This window comes from Pimephales promelas, chromosome 20 (genome assembly GCF_988280905.1).
Source record: "Pimephales promelas chromosome 20, fPimPro1.hap1.1, whole genome shotgun sequence".
NCBI classification, from domain to species: domain Eukaryota; kingdom Metazoa; phylum Chordata; class Actinopteri; order Cypriniformes; family Leuciscidae; genus Pimephales; species Pimephales promelas.
The window spans coordinates 26,781,078-26,795,703 of record NC_142788.1 but is presented as its reverse complement, the minus strand read 5'-3'; the positions used below and the strand labels follow the sequence as shown (position 1 = coordinate 26,795,703).

Below are 14,626 nucleotides of genomic sequence, written 5' to 3'. Positions count from 1 at the left end.
GCTTGTGTTTGAGGACAGTTTCTAACACCTAGTTCAAAAGAGATTTACAGACAGATATCTACGTTATATTTGCTCCAGTATAATGAGTCCCACACACACCAAACAGATACTATCTGTGAAAAAGCGTAACTAGATTTATCTTAGTGCTTAAGTCCCTCAGCTAAAATGAAGTTATACTAAAACTGCCAGTAGATGGTGACAAATCAATGTCTTAACAAGTGAGGTATCAACAGTCAAATGATTTGTTCAAAACGGCTGATTCATTCAGGGACAAAGAAGTGAGCGAGTCGTCAAGTGATTCATTTGAACGATTCGTTCAGTAACGAAACTGAAACTGTGTTTATACATATAAATATATATGTATATATGTGTGTGTGTGTGTGTGTGTGTGTGTGTGTATGTGTGTGTGTGTGTGTGGGTGTATATATTAAAAACAAAAACTTATACAGTCTTTTTTGCACCATATTTTGTTTTTTGGAAGTATTTTTATTAATTTTGGTTGTATTTTTGCCCCAAGACCAATAATTATTAGTTCTATTTCTAATCTTCACTTTTATTCTGTTTTTCTTCCATCTGGCGCTCTGGGACTGTCTTCATCCTGATTTAGACACTGTTACAGGTGAGTGTCTTACTCTAAACACTAAATATGGCTAAATATGTGGAAGCTCTAAAATTTCTAGATGGTTTTTGGGAGAATAAAGTTTAATTTCCCACACATAATTCTAACCCAAATCCTGTGAGTGTTGTGTAACTGATGATATAATTACAGTTCAGTGAGACCGATTGATATGACCTACAAACGTATCTGGCTTATGTAACGGCTGATGGCTGTCCCATCATCCTCCACTCAGCACAGCAATTATTCAGTGGATATTTGCCCCTATATGAATTTTTTTTTTCAGCTTCTTGTGACTGATGAGAAAGGCTGATGTTTTTCTTTGTGTATTGTTTAAGAGATGCATTCTGGGATTGCGGTTGATCTTCAGTGTTCATTCAGGAAACACTTGCACTCCATCATAGCAATTACCCACAAACCACGCTGACAGTATCAGGCTTATGGCGTCAGTGAGGAACATATGTCCTCAGAGCCACATTAAGGAGAAACTTACCCATAATTCCACACTGTTGTGATTTTTAAACCACAGATGCCTGTTCTGTTTCTGAGTAATTGTCTAAGCACAAATCTTCTTTTCTGTCACAACCCCTCTGGTAGTTCTAACAAAAACTGTTTGTTAGAAATGCATTACGAAGTGTCTCTCTTTCAAAACTACAGTATCTGTGAACATCTTCAGTTAAACCCATTAATGACTCCCTGGAACTGCAGAACGTCATAGAATCAGAGCTACAAACAGGAGGATTTGATATGAAAACATTTTCCATTAGTTTAGCCTAGTATTTTTGGTGGAATGCAGTTTTAAGTGAAAAGTTGAACATATTTGTTTTATTAGTAGCAACAGCCAGGTCAAAAAAATCTTTTCCTGGATTAAATGGTTGCTAGGATGTTCTGACTGGTTGATAAATTGTTGCTAAGATGTCCAGGGGGGTTGCTAAGCGGCTGCTAGTTTCTTTCTGGGTTATTGTTAAGTGGTTGCTAGGGTGTTCTTAGTGCTTGCTAGGTGGTGACCAAGGTTTTCTGACTATAGGGTGTTTTGAGTGATTGATATGTGGTTTTTAGTTTCTGTGTTGTTGCTTACCGGTCTAAGTTAAAAGACCCCACCCCAAAGACCCTTTCTGGATAAAGTGGTTGCTAAGGGGTCGTTAATGTGTTTTATGTGGTTGCTAAGTGGCTGCTTATTGTTCAAATCAAAAGAGCCCAGCCTGAAGTCTCTTTCTGTGTTTTTGTTAAGTGGTTGCTAGGGTGTTATGTGCGGTTGCTAGAAGGTTGCTTACTGGTCTAAGTTAAAAGACCCCACCCCAAAGACCCTTTCTGGATTAAGTGGTTGCTAAAGGGGTTGCTAAGGTGTTTTATGTGGTTGCTAGGTGGCTGCTTATTGTTCAAATCAAAAGAGCCCATCCTAAAGTCTCTTTCTGGGTTATTGTTAAGTGGTTGCTAGGGTGTTCTATGCAGTTTCTAGAAGGTTGCTTACTGGTCTAAGTTAAAAGACCCCACCCCAAAGACCCTTTCTGGATAAAGTGGTTGCTAAGGAGTTTTATGCGGTTGCTAGGCGGCTGCTTATTGTTCAAATCAAAAGAGCCTGACCTAAAGTTTCTTTCTGGGTTATTGTTAAGTGGTTGCTATGGTGACAAATATCAAAAAAAGACCCCACCCCAAAGACCCTTTCTGGATTAAGTGGTTGCTAAGGGGTTGCTAAGGTGTCTTATGTGGTTGCTAGGTGGCTGCTTATTGTTCAAATCAAAAGAGCCCAGCCTAAAGTCTCTCTCTGGGTTTTTGTTAAGTGGTTGCTAGGGTGTTATGTGCGGTTGCTAGAAGGTTGCTTACTGGTCTAAGTTAAAAGACCCCACCCCAAAGACCCTTTCTGGATAAAGTGGTTGCTAAGGTGTTGCTAAGGTGTTTTGCTAAGGAAGAGGCCACCCTAAAGTCTTTTTCTGGGTTATTATTAAGTGGTTGCTAGGGTGTCCTGTGCAGTTGCTACTGCTAGAAAGTTGCTCACTAGTCAGTCTAAGTCAAAAGACCCCACCCCAAAGACCCTTTCTTGAATAAGTTGTTGCTAAGGTGTTCTGAGCGGTTACTAGGGTGTTTGCTTACCGATCCGAGTCAAAAGAGCCCACCCTAAAGTATCTGTTAATATAATATACAATGTCAAATAAGCAGAAGAACATTTACATATTGAATGCATATAGTTGGCAACACACACAGTGAGGCATATTTGCATAGTAAACACAATATTAATGGTGCTAAAAGCATTCTGACTCATCAAATATCTAGTCTCAGAATTGTCTTGTCATTTACAGATTAATTTTAATGCATTTCTGTGATTACAGTAGATGAATTGTCCTTTTTTAAGCTATCGGATAAAGTAAGCATGACATCCTTGAAGTCTTCACCGCAAGTAAAACTGCTGTTCTTCTTATGGCTTCACGGCACTTCACTACAAATAAGACGCCCTAAATTTGAGGTTTAATATTTCATCCAATGTTTTTATCCCACTGGAATACTTTAAAATTTGATAGACTTTGTAGTTCAAACAGACGATGGCTTTTATAAGCTCACACGTCATCGGCAGTGCCTAAAATAGCGCTGATAGTCTTCTGCAGTCTCACAATGTTTAGTGAGATGCTGCACAGAAGATTCTTCAAGCACAGCTGACAGGTATTCAGACTTTTAATGACATTTCTTTTAAGACGAATGACGGGTTATGGACTAAACATCGGTTTGAAAGGATATGTAGTTTTCTGACACTTCTAGCTAATTGCATGTACATTACTACAACTAACTGCGTGGTGTGTTAGTGGCGTGGGACGGCAGCTGTATGTTAATGAGCTTTAGCAGTGGGCAGGTGGATTGCAATCACACATGATCGACCCCGCTGAAGCTGTACGGGTGACTATGAGAGGCTGCGTGACTCACACACTCTGCATTGACTGCACACTCGATTGTGCCGCACACTCGTTTAGCTGAGCCGAGACGCTTTTAGAGGATCCGATGATTTTAAAATACGTAAAACATTTAAGGATGAAGATCTTCGGAAGGTTGCACTTCACTTTGGTGAGTTTCTGCCCTAATGCTGTTGGCGATTCTCTTTCATGTTTACATTTTGTTGCCGAATTGAAAGTGTAGAAGGAATAATAGTGTGGGAAAAAAACTTAAATCATCTTAAATTTTATAATTTGTCTGATAAAAATATATATTGCCAATGTGGACTGCTTTATATATGTATAAATATGTGTATATAAAGTAGATTTTGTGTTATATTATATAACATATACTAAATAGTGTTATATTATACAATATAATACAGTATCTATGTGTGACTTACACAAAACTGTATACATACATTGTATGTTCTTATATACAAGATATATATTCTCTTTTTCTCTTCACTGTAATAGATTTAAACTATGGGACTGGGAGCATAAGTGCATTTTATCCGTGTGTTGTTAAGTGTGTGGGAATATGGCAGAGCAGGAGAGCGAGTGAAAGGGAGGGTGTTTTCTGCACCATTCAGAACTTGAGCGAAGCTGTAAGGAGACACAACTGAATGGATGTGAATGTTTGAACAGTCTCCCTGCTGTGGATTTGGGTAAAATGAGTGACTATAAATAAGCTGGATTGTCACAACCAGTTTGAGAAGAAGAAAAGATCTTCACATTTTCTCAAGGAAACGTGCAAGCTCCATGCTGCGACACTAAAGTGATGTGGCAGGTTGCTAAAGTGGTTATCAGTGTTGGGGAAAGTTGCTATTTAAAAATAATGCATTACAATATTGCGTTACTCCCTAAAAAAAGTAACTAATTGCGGTACTTTGTTAGTTTTTATGATAAGTAATGCGTTATGTTACTTGACTCATCTGGCGTGGCTTGCTTGTTTCTTTTTTTAATGACAAAAAAATAAAAAATAAACTCAGACTGATGGAAATGCAAATTCACTCCTGTACATTAGAGGGCGCAACTCAGTTAAACCTTTCAGCTGTGCTTCTGTTCTGGAACGCAGAAGAATAAGATGCAGGACAAGAACACAATCAAATAAAAACACAAATGTGAAGTAAAGCTATTTTTGCATATTATTTTGGTTGAATAATTGGATTATCAAAGGTCAGCAGCAAAGACATTGGTTAATAAAGTTAGATTAAATACACAAAGCATTTTTGTGTTTTTTTTAAACAATTTATTATTGCAGGTTTGCGTAATGTTCTGAGTTTGCATTTCACTGTTTTGAGGAATACTGAATCTTTTTTTGTGCAAGTGAGAAGAGTAAATACTGATTTCTGTCAACATGGGGACAGGAGAGCCGTCAGTCAATAAATAGGGAAACAAAGTAACGTGCATTACTTATTTGAAAGTAGCTTAAAGGGATAGTTCACTTTGAAATACATTTTTGGTATGTTTTAGCTTACCTCAAGGGCATCCAAGATGTAGGTGTCTTTGTTTCCACAGTATTTTCAATTTTGATATTTTTAGGTCAAACCGTTCTTGTCTGTCAGTCATATAATGGAGGTCTATGGTCACCACCTTAAAGAGCATGCACAGAGAAGTCCAAATTAAACGTGATTTAATGACTCGAAAATGTAAGCACACATTGATGGCCTAAGACACAAAATGAGTGGTTTGTGTGAGAAAACGAACAGTGTTTATATCGTTTTACCTCGATCTGAGGGTGCGGGCGCTTTGTGGCTGTGGTTACAAGAGGTAAATCGATATAAATACTGTTCGTTTTCTTACACAAACCGCTTGTTTCGTGTCTTAGGCCATCAATATGTAGTTACATTTACGAGTCATTAAATCATATCTAATTTGGACCATATCTAATTTTTGTGCATGCTCTTTGAGGTGGTGACCATAGACCTCCATTATATGACTGACAGACAAGAACGGTTTGACCTAAAAATATCAGATTTGAAACTATACAGCGAAAAACGAAGACACCTACATTTTGGATGCCCTTGAGGTAAGCTAAAACATAGCAAAAATTAATTTCAAAGTGAACTATCCCTTTAACAAGTAAAACTAATGCATTACTTTACTAGTTACTTAAAAAAAGTAATCTGATTACGTAACTCACAATACTTGTAATGCATTACCCGCAACACCGGTGGTTATTTTACAGTGCATTCTGGGTTGTTTACTTTTAGTCTTCACATGATTTTATTAAACAACAGTGCTCACGTATTTGATCAAGGAACATCGAATGATGTTACGCAATCTTGTTTAAGATGCAAGAGCACACTGTTTCTATTCAAAGAGCTCTTTCAGCAGGATGTCCATTGTCTGTCAGACCTGCTCCTGAAGTGTTGAAGCGGCTTTATCTCGAGGTCTTCAGAGGGTTCAAGAGAGGCCAGAACGCTTTGAAAGTGTTACAGTGCCACAGACTGATAGGAAGCTGAAGGATGAAACTTTTTCAAGGACTTTTGTTTGGCTTGTGAAATGATCTAGTTATGAATTAATGATGAATGACTCTGTTTATCTCTAGTTGTACACCCTAATCAGTGTGGCGTCAGTGCATTGTACAACACACACTGAAAGAAATTTGCTGTGGGATTTACTTTGAAACGATGTTTCTTCGGAAATTGTTTTGCAAAATTTAATAAATAGTTATAAAGAAACGCCAAGTGACAGTGAATAAAACAGGAAATTTAAAGTAGAAAGTAGACTGAATTAGTATTTTTTTTTTTTTTTGTATTTTTTGCTCAAAAGTTGCTCTTTAGGACATGTTCCTTTTTGTCTTTTTGGTAACAATTTTGTATCGAATTTTTCTCAAAAAATTCCTTAGACACAAATGAGACAATTGAAATACAGTAGGATATAAAGCTGTAAAAGGAATGTGGATAACGTTTGGAATAATTAAGATTTTTGAATGTTTTGAAAGAAGTCTCAGTATTTATTTTAATCTTATTTTGATCAAAAATAAAGTAAACCAGTTGAATTTTCAGCATCATTACTCCAGTCTTCAGTGTCACATGATCCTTCAGAAATCATTTTAATATGCTGATTTATTGGTCAGTTAAAAATGATTTTTATTGGTCCTCATTATTAATATTTTCATTATTATAATTTGTCAAAACAGTTTTCGCTGCTTAATATTTTTGTGGGAACTGTGATGCATTTTTTTTTCAGGATTTTTTTTATAAAGAGGAAGTTAAAAGCTTGAATTATAAAATCTTTTGTAACATTATAAATATCTTTACTGCCACTTTTGATCACTTTAATGTGACATTGCTGAGTAAAATTGATGAATCTCTTTAAAAAATAATAATAATAATTGTACTTTACCCTGAAATTTTCACAAAAATATAAAACGACCATAATAACTGTTTTCAACATTGATAATACGATAAAAAAAATTTAATAAGCAGTAAATCATCATATTAGAATGATTTCTGAAGGATCATGTGACACTGAAGACTGGAGTAATGATGCTAAAAATATATAATTAGAAAACCGTTTTGCATTTTAATAACCGATAAATGCAGCATAAGAGACTCGATTATTCCAAACTTTTAGTCGGTAGTGTGTACATTTAATATCAGAAGAGTTTGCTGCGAAGTGTTTGAGTTTATATGGAGACTTTTGATTGGAGACTATATCTTGGCAACTTGGAGTCAGTCTCTTCTAAAACTCTAAAGGAGACACATACTGTACGTGAACTTTCTCATTCAGCGCTGTACTTGTATTGAAGTCTTTCCTGTGGTCTCCTTGAGCTAATACTGGTACACCATTAAGCACATGTGATGGGTAAAGTGTTAGATCGGCTGACAGCATATCATTCCTCCACTCAGAGATAATCAATAGAAATGACCTGAACTGGAGAGGTTGTTGTGGTAAGGACGTCCCATGATGATTCACCTCTCAGATTCAGCGCAGAGTTGAGAGTGAGTGTGCTGCTATTGTGAGTGGTAAGTGTGAATATGAATGCTAAGCACATCAGCTGGACATGATGCTTACGCAACAGCTTGCGTCATCGTCGAAATGCTCTGGTGGGACAACTGAGAGCACTGGATGAGACACTCTTAGTGTGAAAGGGTTTTGCGTGAATTTGTGCATCTGCTCTACTTCAACCTTGTTTAATAATGAAGCATAAGCAGTACCGCAGGCTGGATGTAATGTATTTAGTTGCATTGGTTGTTTTAACTATTTTAATCGTGGTATATATGTTTCTTTTCTTGCTCTTAAGCTCCACTATTGTTTTGTCATTCAGGACTTTGCATATGACGACCCAAAGTTGGAGTTCAACGTGGATGCGCCCGACGGATTGGTGATGGAGGGCTATCTGTTCAAGAGGGCCAGTAACGCCTTCAAAACATGGAACAGGTAGGGGCGAACCTGGTTACGAAGATATTCAGGATTGAATTTGGGCTACGTTTACACGACAATGGAAATTTTATCAAAATGACATACGCTGTATTATTCATGCCAGGCCAGTAGTTGGCGATGTGACCTTGTAAAGAAACACAACCTGCTTATAGACTGAACATGCAATAGAGTGCTGAAGTTACGACGTCACTTTGTAGGCCAAAACGCGGAAGTGAGTTAGCATTTTAGCACTACCGGTTCCCTCACCCTAAAGTCTGTGGGTTTTTTTAATGGGTAAATCGCCTGAAATAAAGTCTGTGGTGAACAAAGCCTCTAAATATTTTCACGTTTTGATCTATGACGTAAAACACACCAGTTATAACCCGCTTGTGTTTTTTTAAACTTTATTGTGTCTGCTTGTGTTTTTTAAACTTTATATCGGCTTCAAAATGTATACATTTTGGATGAACTTGTAAAGATTATCTTGATGGACAAAACGTGTAAGGGTCACAACTCTTTGTTGAACACAGATCTTATTTTTTTGCGATTTTCCAAAAGTCATTGGGGAAAATGCATAGCTTTTCGAGTTGTCCGCTCACTTCCGAGTTGTCCTACAAAGTGACGTCATAACTTCGGCACTCTATACGCATGCACATGACGCCACGTTTAAAAAATTAACGTTTTTGTAGTTTACACTGTGACGTAATGGTATCGTTTTCAAAAACTTGCACTAAGAATCCCGTTTTCTGGCCTGTTGACGTGGAAATGAACGGCCAAAACACAAGTTTTCCGTTTGAGTCAAGTCGCCACTGTCGCGCAATCAACCCCATAAATCAGTTCATTACATTTATTGTGATTTAATTAGCCATTGTAAACCCATATTGCTGAATCTGTTTGCTTTTAATCTGGCATGTGACTAGGTCATGGTTGGGTTGCAAAGCAATAATATACAATAAAAACATTATAATTATTTAGCTATGCACTGATAATCACTAAAATCTTCCCTGATACCAATTATTATTTGTGTGCTATATTTCGGCATCACATTATTGTTAGAATAAAAGATGGATATTCATTTTTTGCATTTAACAGCATTATTCAATTAGTTGTTTGTTTATTTATGAAATAATTGCGTTGTCAAATTATTTCAATAAAAACCGTTTTAAAGATTCGCTTTAAGTGAGTTACATAATAGTAAAGGTTATCTACAAATAAGTGAGCATGCACATTTTATGAGAAATTATTATATATAGTATAATGATTTAGCATTAATTAGTTGTTTTTTTTAAACCTAGCTTGCTCAGTCTCAGCAATTGAATGCATAAAAACAAGTAATTAGTAACTAATAGTGTGTGTGTGCTCTTTTTTTCAGGCGATGGTTCTCCATTCAAAACGGCCAGTTGGTTTATCAGAAGAAACTAAAGGTAAGTTCAGTCGCAGCCGTTCAGGTAATCCGTCTTGAGAGAATGAGCTGGGAACATGTGGATGAAGAATCAATGCTCAGAATCAATGTTGGTCAATCTTCACCTCATCGGTCACCGATCTGTTCGATACAGTATTACCAGTCCACCCAGGCATCATATCTCTAAAGCACTCAGTCTTTTTGAAGATAACAAACTCATTCCCAGACAAATCAATGTATTCCTGTCGAAGTGCTTACTCGGGGTGCTGGCTTACACTACTGTGACGCAGTGCTGTTTAATGCATTTCAGTGGGGAATGGGTTCATTTAGAGCGCTTGTCTTTAAGTCAGCGTAGTTTCAGGCTTCTTGGTCTTTTCTACAGGATTCGCTGACGGTTGTTGTGGAGGACTTGAGACTGTGTTCTGTCAAACCTTGCGAGGACATCGAGAGGAGGTTCTGTTTTGAAGTCGTGTCTCCCACCAAGTGAGTCCTTGACCAGTTCCCGTTCAGCGAAGCTTAGATTTGCATCACTAGTAGTAATTGTTGTCTATGGATGTGTGTTGTAGGAGCTGTATGTTACAGGCCGAGTCCGAGAAGCTTCGGCAGGCCTGGATCCAGGCGGTCCAAGCCAGCATCGCCTCAGCGTACAGAGAGAGTCCAGACAATTATTATATTGAGGTTTGTACAGTCTACATGTTGATAATGAAGAATAAATAGGGAAATAGTGACAAAATCACTGTATACTCAAGGCAAGTAGATGCAAAATACAAGTAAATACAGTAAAAATCACTGTATATATATATATATGTGTGTGTGTGTGTGTGTGTGTGTGTATAATTGTTTTTACTGTTTCAAAATGATTTACAAATTAATTGTTGATAATGTTTTGAAATAATAGATAATCATTAGACTACAACAAAAAACATAGTAATATATATTTTTAATAATAATAATATCCATTATTTTTTATTATTATTAAAATAACAACTATTATCATCAACATTTTAATTTTTATTTATGCAAAATTGTTCTGATAGAAATGTTTTAATAGTTATTATTAAATGTTGCGTATTCTTTCGTCCAATCATGGTAACAGTTCATTATAAGTTTTGTAGCAATTTTCTTAATGTAAAGGTTCTGATTTGAGTAATTGTAAAAATCGAAATCTATTTGATTTTAGTCAATTATTTTAACGCACTATACCATTTAAAGACTTTTGTAAACCTTTCTAATGAACACAAATAAATCATTAAATCATTGTTTTTGTTGAAAGGGACCGTTAAAAAAGAACTGATTGACATAAATGATTAAAGCTGTGTGTGTGTCTCCAGCGTTTGGACCGCACCGCCTCCCCGTCCATCAGCAGTATAGACTCTGCAAACGAGGGCCGAGAGCGCAGTGGACGGGGCGAGAGCATTCTCCTGCGTATCCTGTGTCTGCCGGGAAACCAGCAGTGCTGTGACTGTGGGCAGGCCGACCCCCGCTGGGCCAGCATCAATCTGGGCGTCCTGCTCTGCATCGAGTGCTCCGGCATTCACAGGTCAGCCATGGAACTGATCATAACAGATCACTGTACCAGAAGAAAGCCTTAGACCAGCCACTGTAAACCTCTCGGTCAGGTTTCCTAATTGGATTAGATCAGATTTGATTCTCTGGTTAGTCTGAGGCGAGCCAGTGAGGAGTGACCGTAGGGTTAACGGGACAAGAAAGAAGGTCAGCGACTGCTGTTTCTTTCCTGGAGGCAGACAGCGCTTCATATGAAGGAAAATATTATTAGTATTATTCATCTAGTTCAATAAACAATTTTGCGTAAATTGCTAATACTACTACTATGAATAATAATTATATTAATTATTATTATTATTAATATAATTAAATGTATTATTATTTTTAATAATTATAATCATTGTTGTTCATGCAATTTTTATGCAAAATTGTTTATTAATAATAAAAATGAATAACAATGATTATTATTATCATCAGCAGCCACATTTATCTTTATAAAAATGATAACCATAATTATCATCAATGTCATTGATTTAAAATTGTTGTTATACAAATAAAAGAATGAATAAGAATATCAATATCATAATTATTGTTAAATATTATTATTATTATACATCTATTTCAATAAACAATTTTGCGTAAATTGCTAATACTACTACTATGAATAATAATAATAATAATTATTATTATTATCAATATATTATTATTTTTCAATTCTCGCATAAATTGCTAATAACACTACTACTAATTATTAGTATTATTATGAATATAATAATAAATAAACATGGCTAATAATTATATTATTAATTATTAACAATTTATTGTTAATAATAATAATAATACAATATACTACAACCTATTACCAATAATAATAATAATTATTATTATTGTTAATATTAATATATCATTAATTATTATCCAACCATTTCTGTCGTAAAACAATTTTGTGTAAATTGCGAATAATAACAAGATTAATATTAATACTATTTATTGTTGTTAAAATATTTATACTACTACTAATAATACATTTATTATTTTTTCACTATTTCCATCACAAAATAATTTTGTATAAATTGCTAATAATAATATTACTGCTAATACTACTAATTATTATTGTTAATATGCATTAATAATTATTTCCACCACAAAACAAATTACTACTAATAATTAGTATTATTGTTAATATTAATGTTGATATAATATAGATTACAGTTCATTGTAATTAAAATTTGAAAGCATTTGTGGTTATTTAATCAAAAACAGTAGTAGTAATTTTATTGTATGACCATTTTCCAGCCCTTCTCTACCCTAGTTCAATTTCAAAACTGCAAATAAATTCATGTTTTTCATAACATGACTCATTTCAAGAGTTCATGAGATATATTAACCTCACATTTGAATATCAGACTGATACGTTTCTGGTTTATCATGAGATATACTGACTCTCACACTGAGCTCACATCAGACTTCTGCTCCAGACAATGTGGCAAACCATCACACACTCCCCGCCAGTTCTAACTTGGTTGCCTGGAAACGCGCTGATCTGGTGGGCAGAACACACATTAACATGACAGTGTGGGCCGTCCCGGAGCTGCTCTCCTCAGCTTGAGTGGGAAACATCTTGCTGGAATTGTTAGTGAATGGTGGGAGTTTGACGCCCTCGGAGAACTTCAGCAGTCAGAAACTTTTCAGTCAAGAGACTAGCAGATTTAGCTTTTCTTATAACCTGAAGAATATTGACTATTTGTGTCCAATAACATATGCAAAACATAAATAAACATTATATAAATGTCAGGTATTTATTTCTGCATTTCGACACCATAATAAATAATCATTAAAATGCAAGAAAAAAAATAATTATCATCGTTGTTCATGCAATTTTTTTATGCAAAATTGTTTATTAATTGTAAAAAATTAATTACAACGATTATTATTATCCTCATCAGCCACATTCATCTGGTTTTATGTATAAAAATGATAATAACCATAATTATCATCAATGTCATTTGCAAAATTGTTGTGCAAATAATAATAGGTTAATATCAATATCATTGTTATTTATGCAAAATTGTGTATTAATAATAATGAATAATAAAAACAAAAACCATCATCATGTATGCAATTAAAAAAAAATATTATTACTATTATTATTCAAAAATTTCTATCACAAAACCATTTTTAAAAAGTAAAATTGCACAAATTACAACAATAACATTTTATTTATGCAAAATTGTTTTGCAGTAAAAAATAATTGCAAATGTATTTTCATCTTTCGGCAAAGACAATCCCAATGTGACCGGCATCCAAGATGGCGGATAGAACTGAGATAAATTTAGTGAATGTTTTATATTTCATCCAGGAATGAAAAGAATAGACAACCGTTCATTCTAATTAAAATCTAACTGTATTTGCAGTATATTTGTGTAGGTGTTGTAACACAAACCAGCAAAATATTTTTTTGGACCATTGTTTTTCCTTCTTTTCTCAGGAGTTTGGGAGTCCACTGTTCGAAGGTCCGTTCTCTCACCCTGGACTCATGGGAACCGGAGTTACTGAAGGTCTGCTCAAATATCCAGATTGTTCTCCTAGTCTCTGTTGGATGACCTTTCCCTGTGACATGAGCAAACATGCTCTGATAATAACTGCAGTGTGTTCTGTGTAATACAGCTGATGTGTGAACTAGGAAACAGTATCATCAACCACATCTATGAGGGGAGCTGTGAAGAGCAGGGCCTGAAGAAACCGGGCCCCAGCAGCTCCAGGTGAGGGCCGAGGGACGTGGAAAAAACTGGCTCTTGATTAGTCAGGCTGAATGTCGAATGCTCAGTTGCTGTCTTGATTTTTCAGGCAAGAAAAAGAGGCCTGGATCAAAGCGAAGTACGTGGAGAAGAAGTTCCTGAAAAAGATGATGAATGGAGAAGTTGTGGTTAACGGCGGGAGAAAATCCGAGCGCCGATGGAACACCAGGAAATGCAGGAGACATAACAGCGCCACCACCGTCCCCAAACCACACCGCAAATACAGACAGGATCCAGGCAGTGCTTCTCCTGCAACACTCTCCTCAGGTAATCAATACTTTTTATTATTATTACTGACTGTTTAAAGGGATAGTTCACTCTAAAATTAATTTTTGCTATGTTTTTGCTTACCTCAAGGGCATCCAAGATGTAGGTGTCTTTGTTTCTGCAGTAGTTTCAATTTTGATATTTTTAGGTCAAACCGTTCTTGTCTGTCAGTCTTATAATGCAGGTCTATGGTCACCACCTCAAAGAGCATGCACAGAGAAGTCCAAATTAAACACAATTTAATGACTCGTAAATGTAAGATGGCCTAAGACACGAAACGAACGGTTTGTGTGAGAAAACAAACAGTATTTATATCGATTTTACCTTTTGTAACCACAGCCACGTCCAAGTGATCTGACTGTGTGGGCGCTTTGGTCTGCGCAAGCACCGTAAAGCGTCGGAAGTGATCTCTCGTGCGCGTGTACGTCACTCATTGTTTACACTGAGGTTTTGGAAGTATTACCTTTCGCTGTAAAGATCTAAACAGTTATATATATATATATATATGTGTGTGTGTGTGTGTGTGTATATATATATATATATATATAAATATAGGAAATCGCAATGGAAGACGATTTCGATATATCAAGAGACCACGTTGATTTTTTTTGTTTTCGCAACCATGCGAGAGATCACTTCCAGCGTCTGTGCATGCTCTTTGAGGTGGTGACCATAGACCTCCATTATATGACTGAGAGACAAGAACGGTTTGACCTAAAAATATCAAAATTGAAAATACTGTGGA

At 35.8% G+C, this 14,626-nt stretch overlaps 1 protein-coding gene across 3 annotated transcripts in view; it reads left to right on the top strand.

The window, feature by feature from the left end:
• Positions 1 to 14,626, top strand: part of acap3a (ArfGAP with coiled-coil, ankyrin repeat and PH domains 3a) — a 71,754-nt gene that overhangs the window by 42,892 nt on the left and 14,236 nt on the right. For all 3 annotated transcript variants that reach the window (XM_089124077.1, XM_089124076.1, XM_089124075.1), the window contains exons 10-18: positions 608 to 619; positions 7,814 to 7,926; positions 9,281 to 9,332; positions 9,693 to 9,793; positions 9,877 to 9,988; positions 10,642 to 10,850; positions 13,305 to 13,374; positions 13,484 to 13,578; positions 13,664 to 13,881. In XM_089124077.1, the coding sequence (XP_088980203.1) occupies positions 608 to 619; positions 7,814 to 7,926; positions 9,281 to 9,332; positions 9,693 to 9,793; positions 9,877 to 9,988; positions 10,642 to 10,850; positions 13,305 to 13,374; positions 13,484 to 13,578; positions 13,664 to 13,881 (982 nt within the window). The remainder of the gene's footprint in view (positions 1 to 607; positions 620 to 7,813; positions 7,927 to 9,280; positions 9,333 to 9,692; positions 9,794 to 9,876; positions 9,989 to 10,641; positions 10,851 to 13,304; positions 13,375 to 13,483; positions 13,579 to 13,663; positions 13,882 to 14,626) is intronic.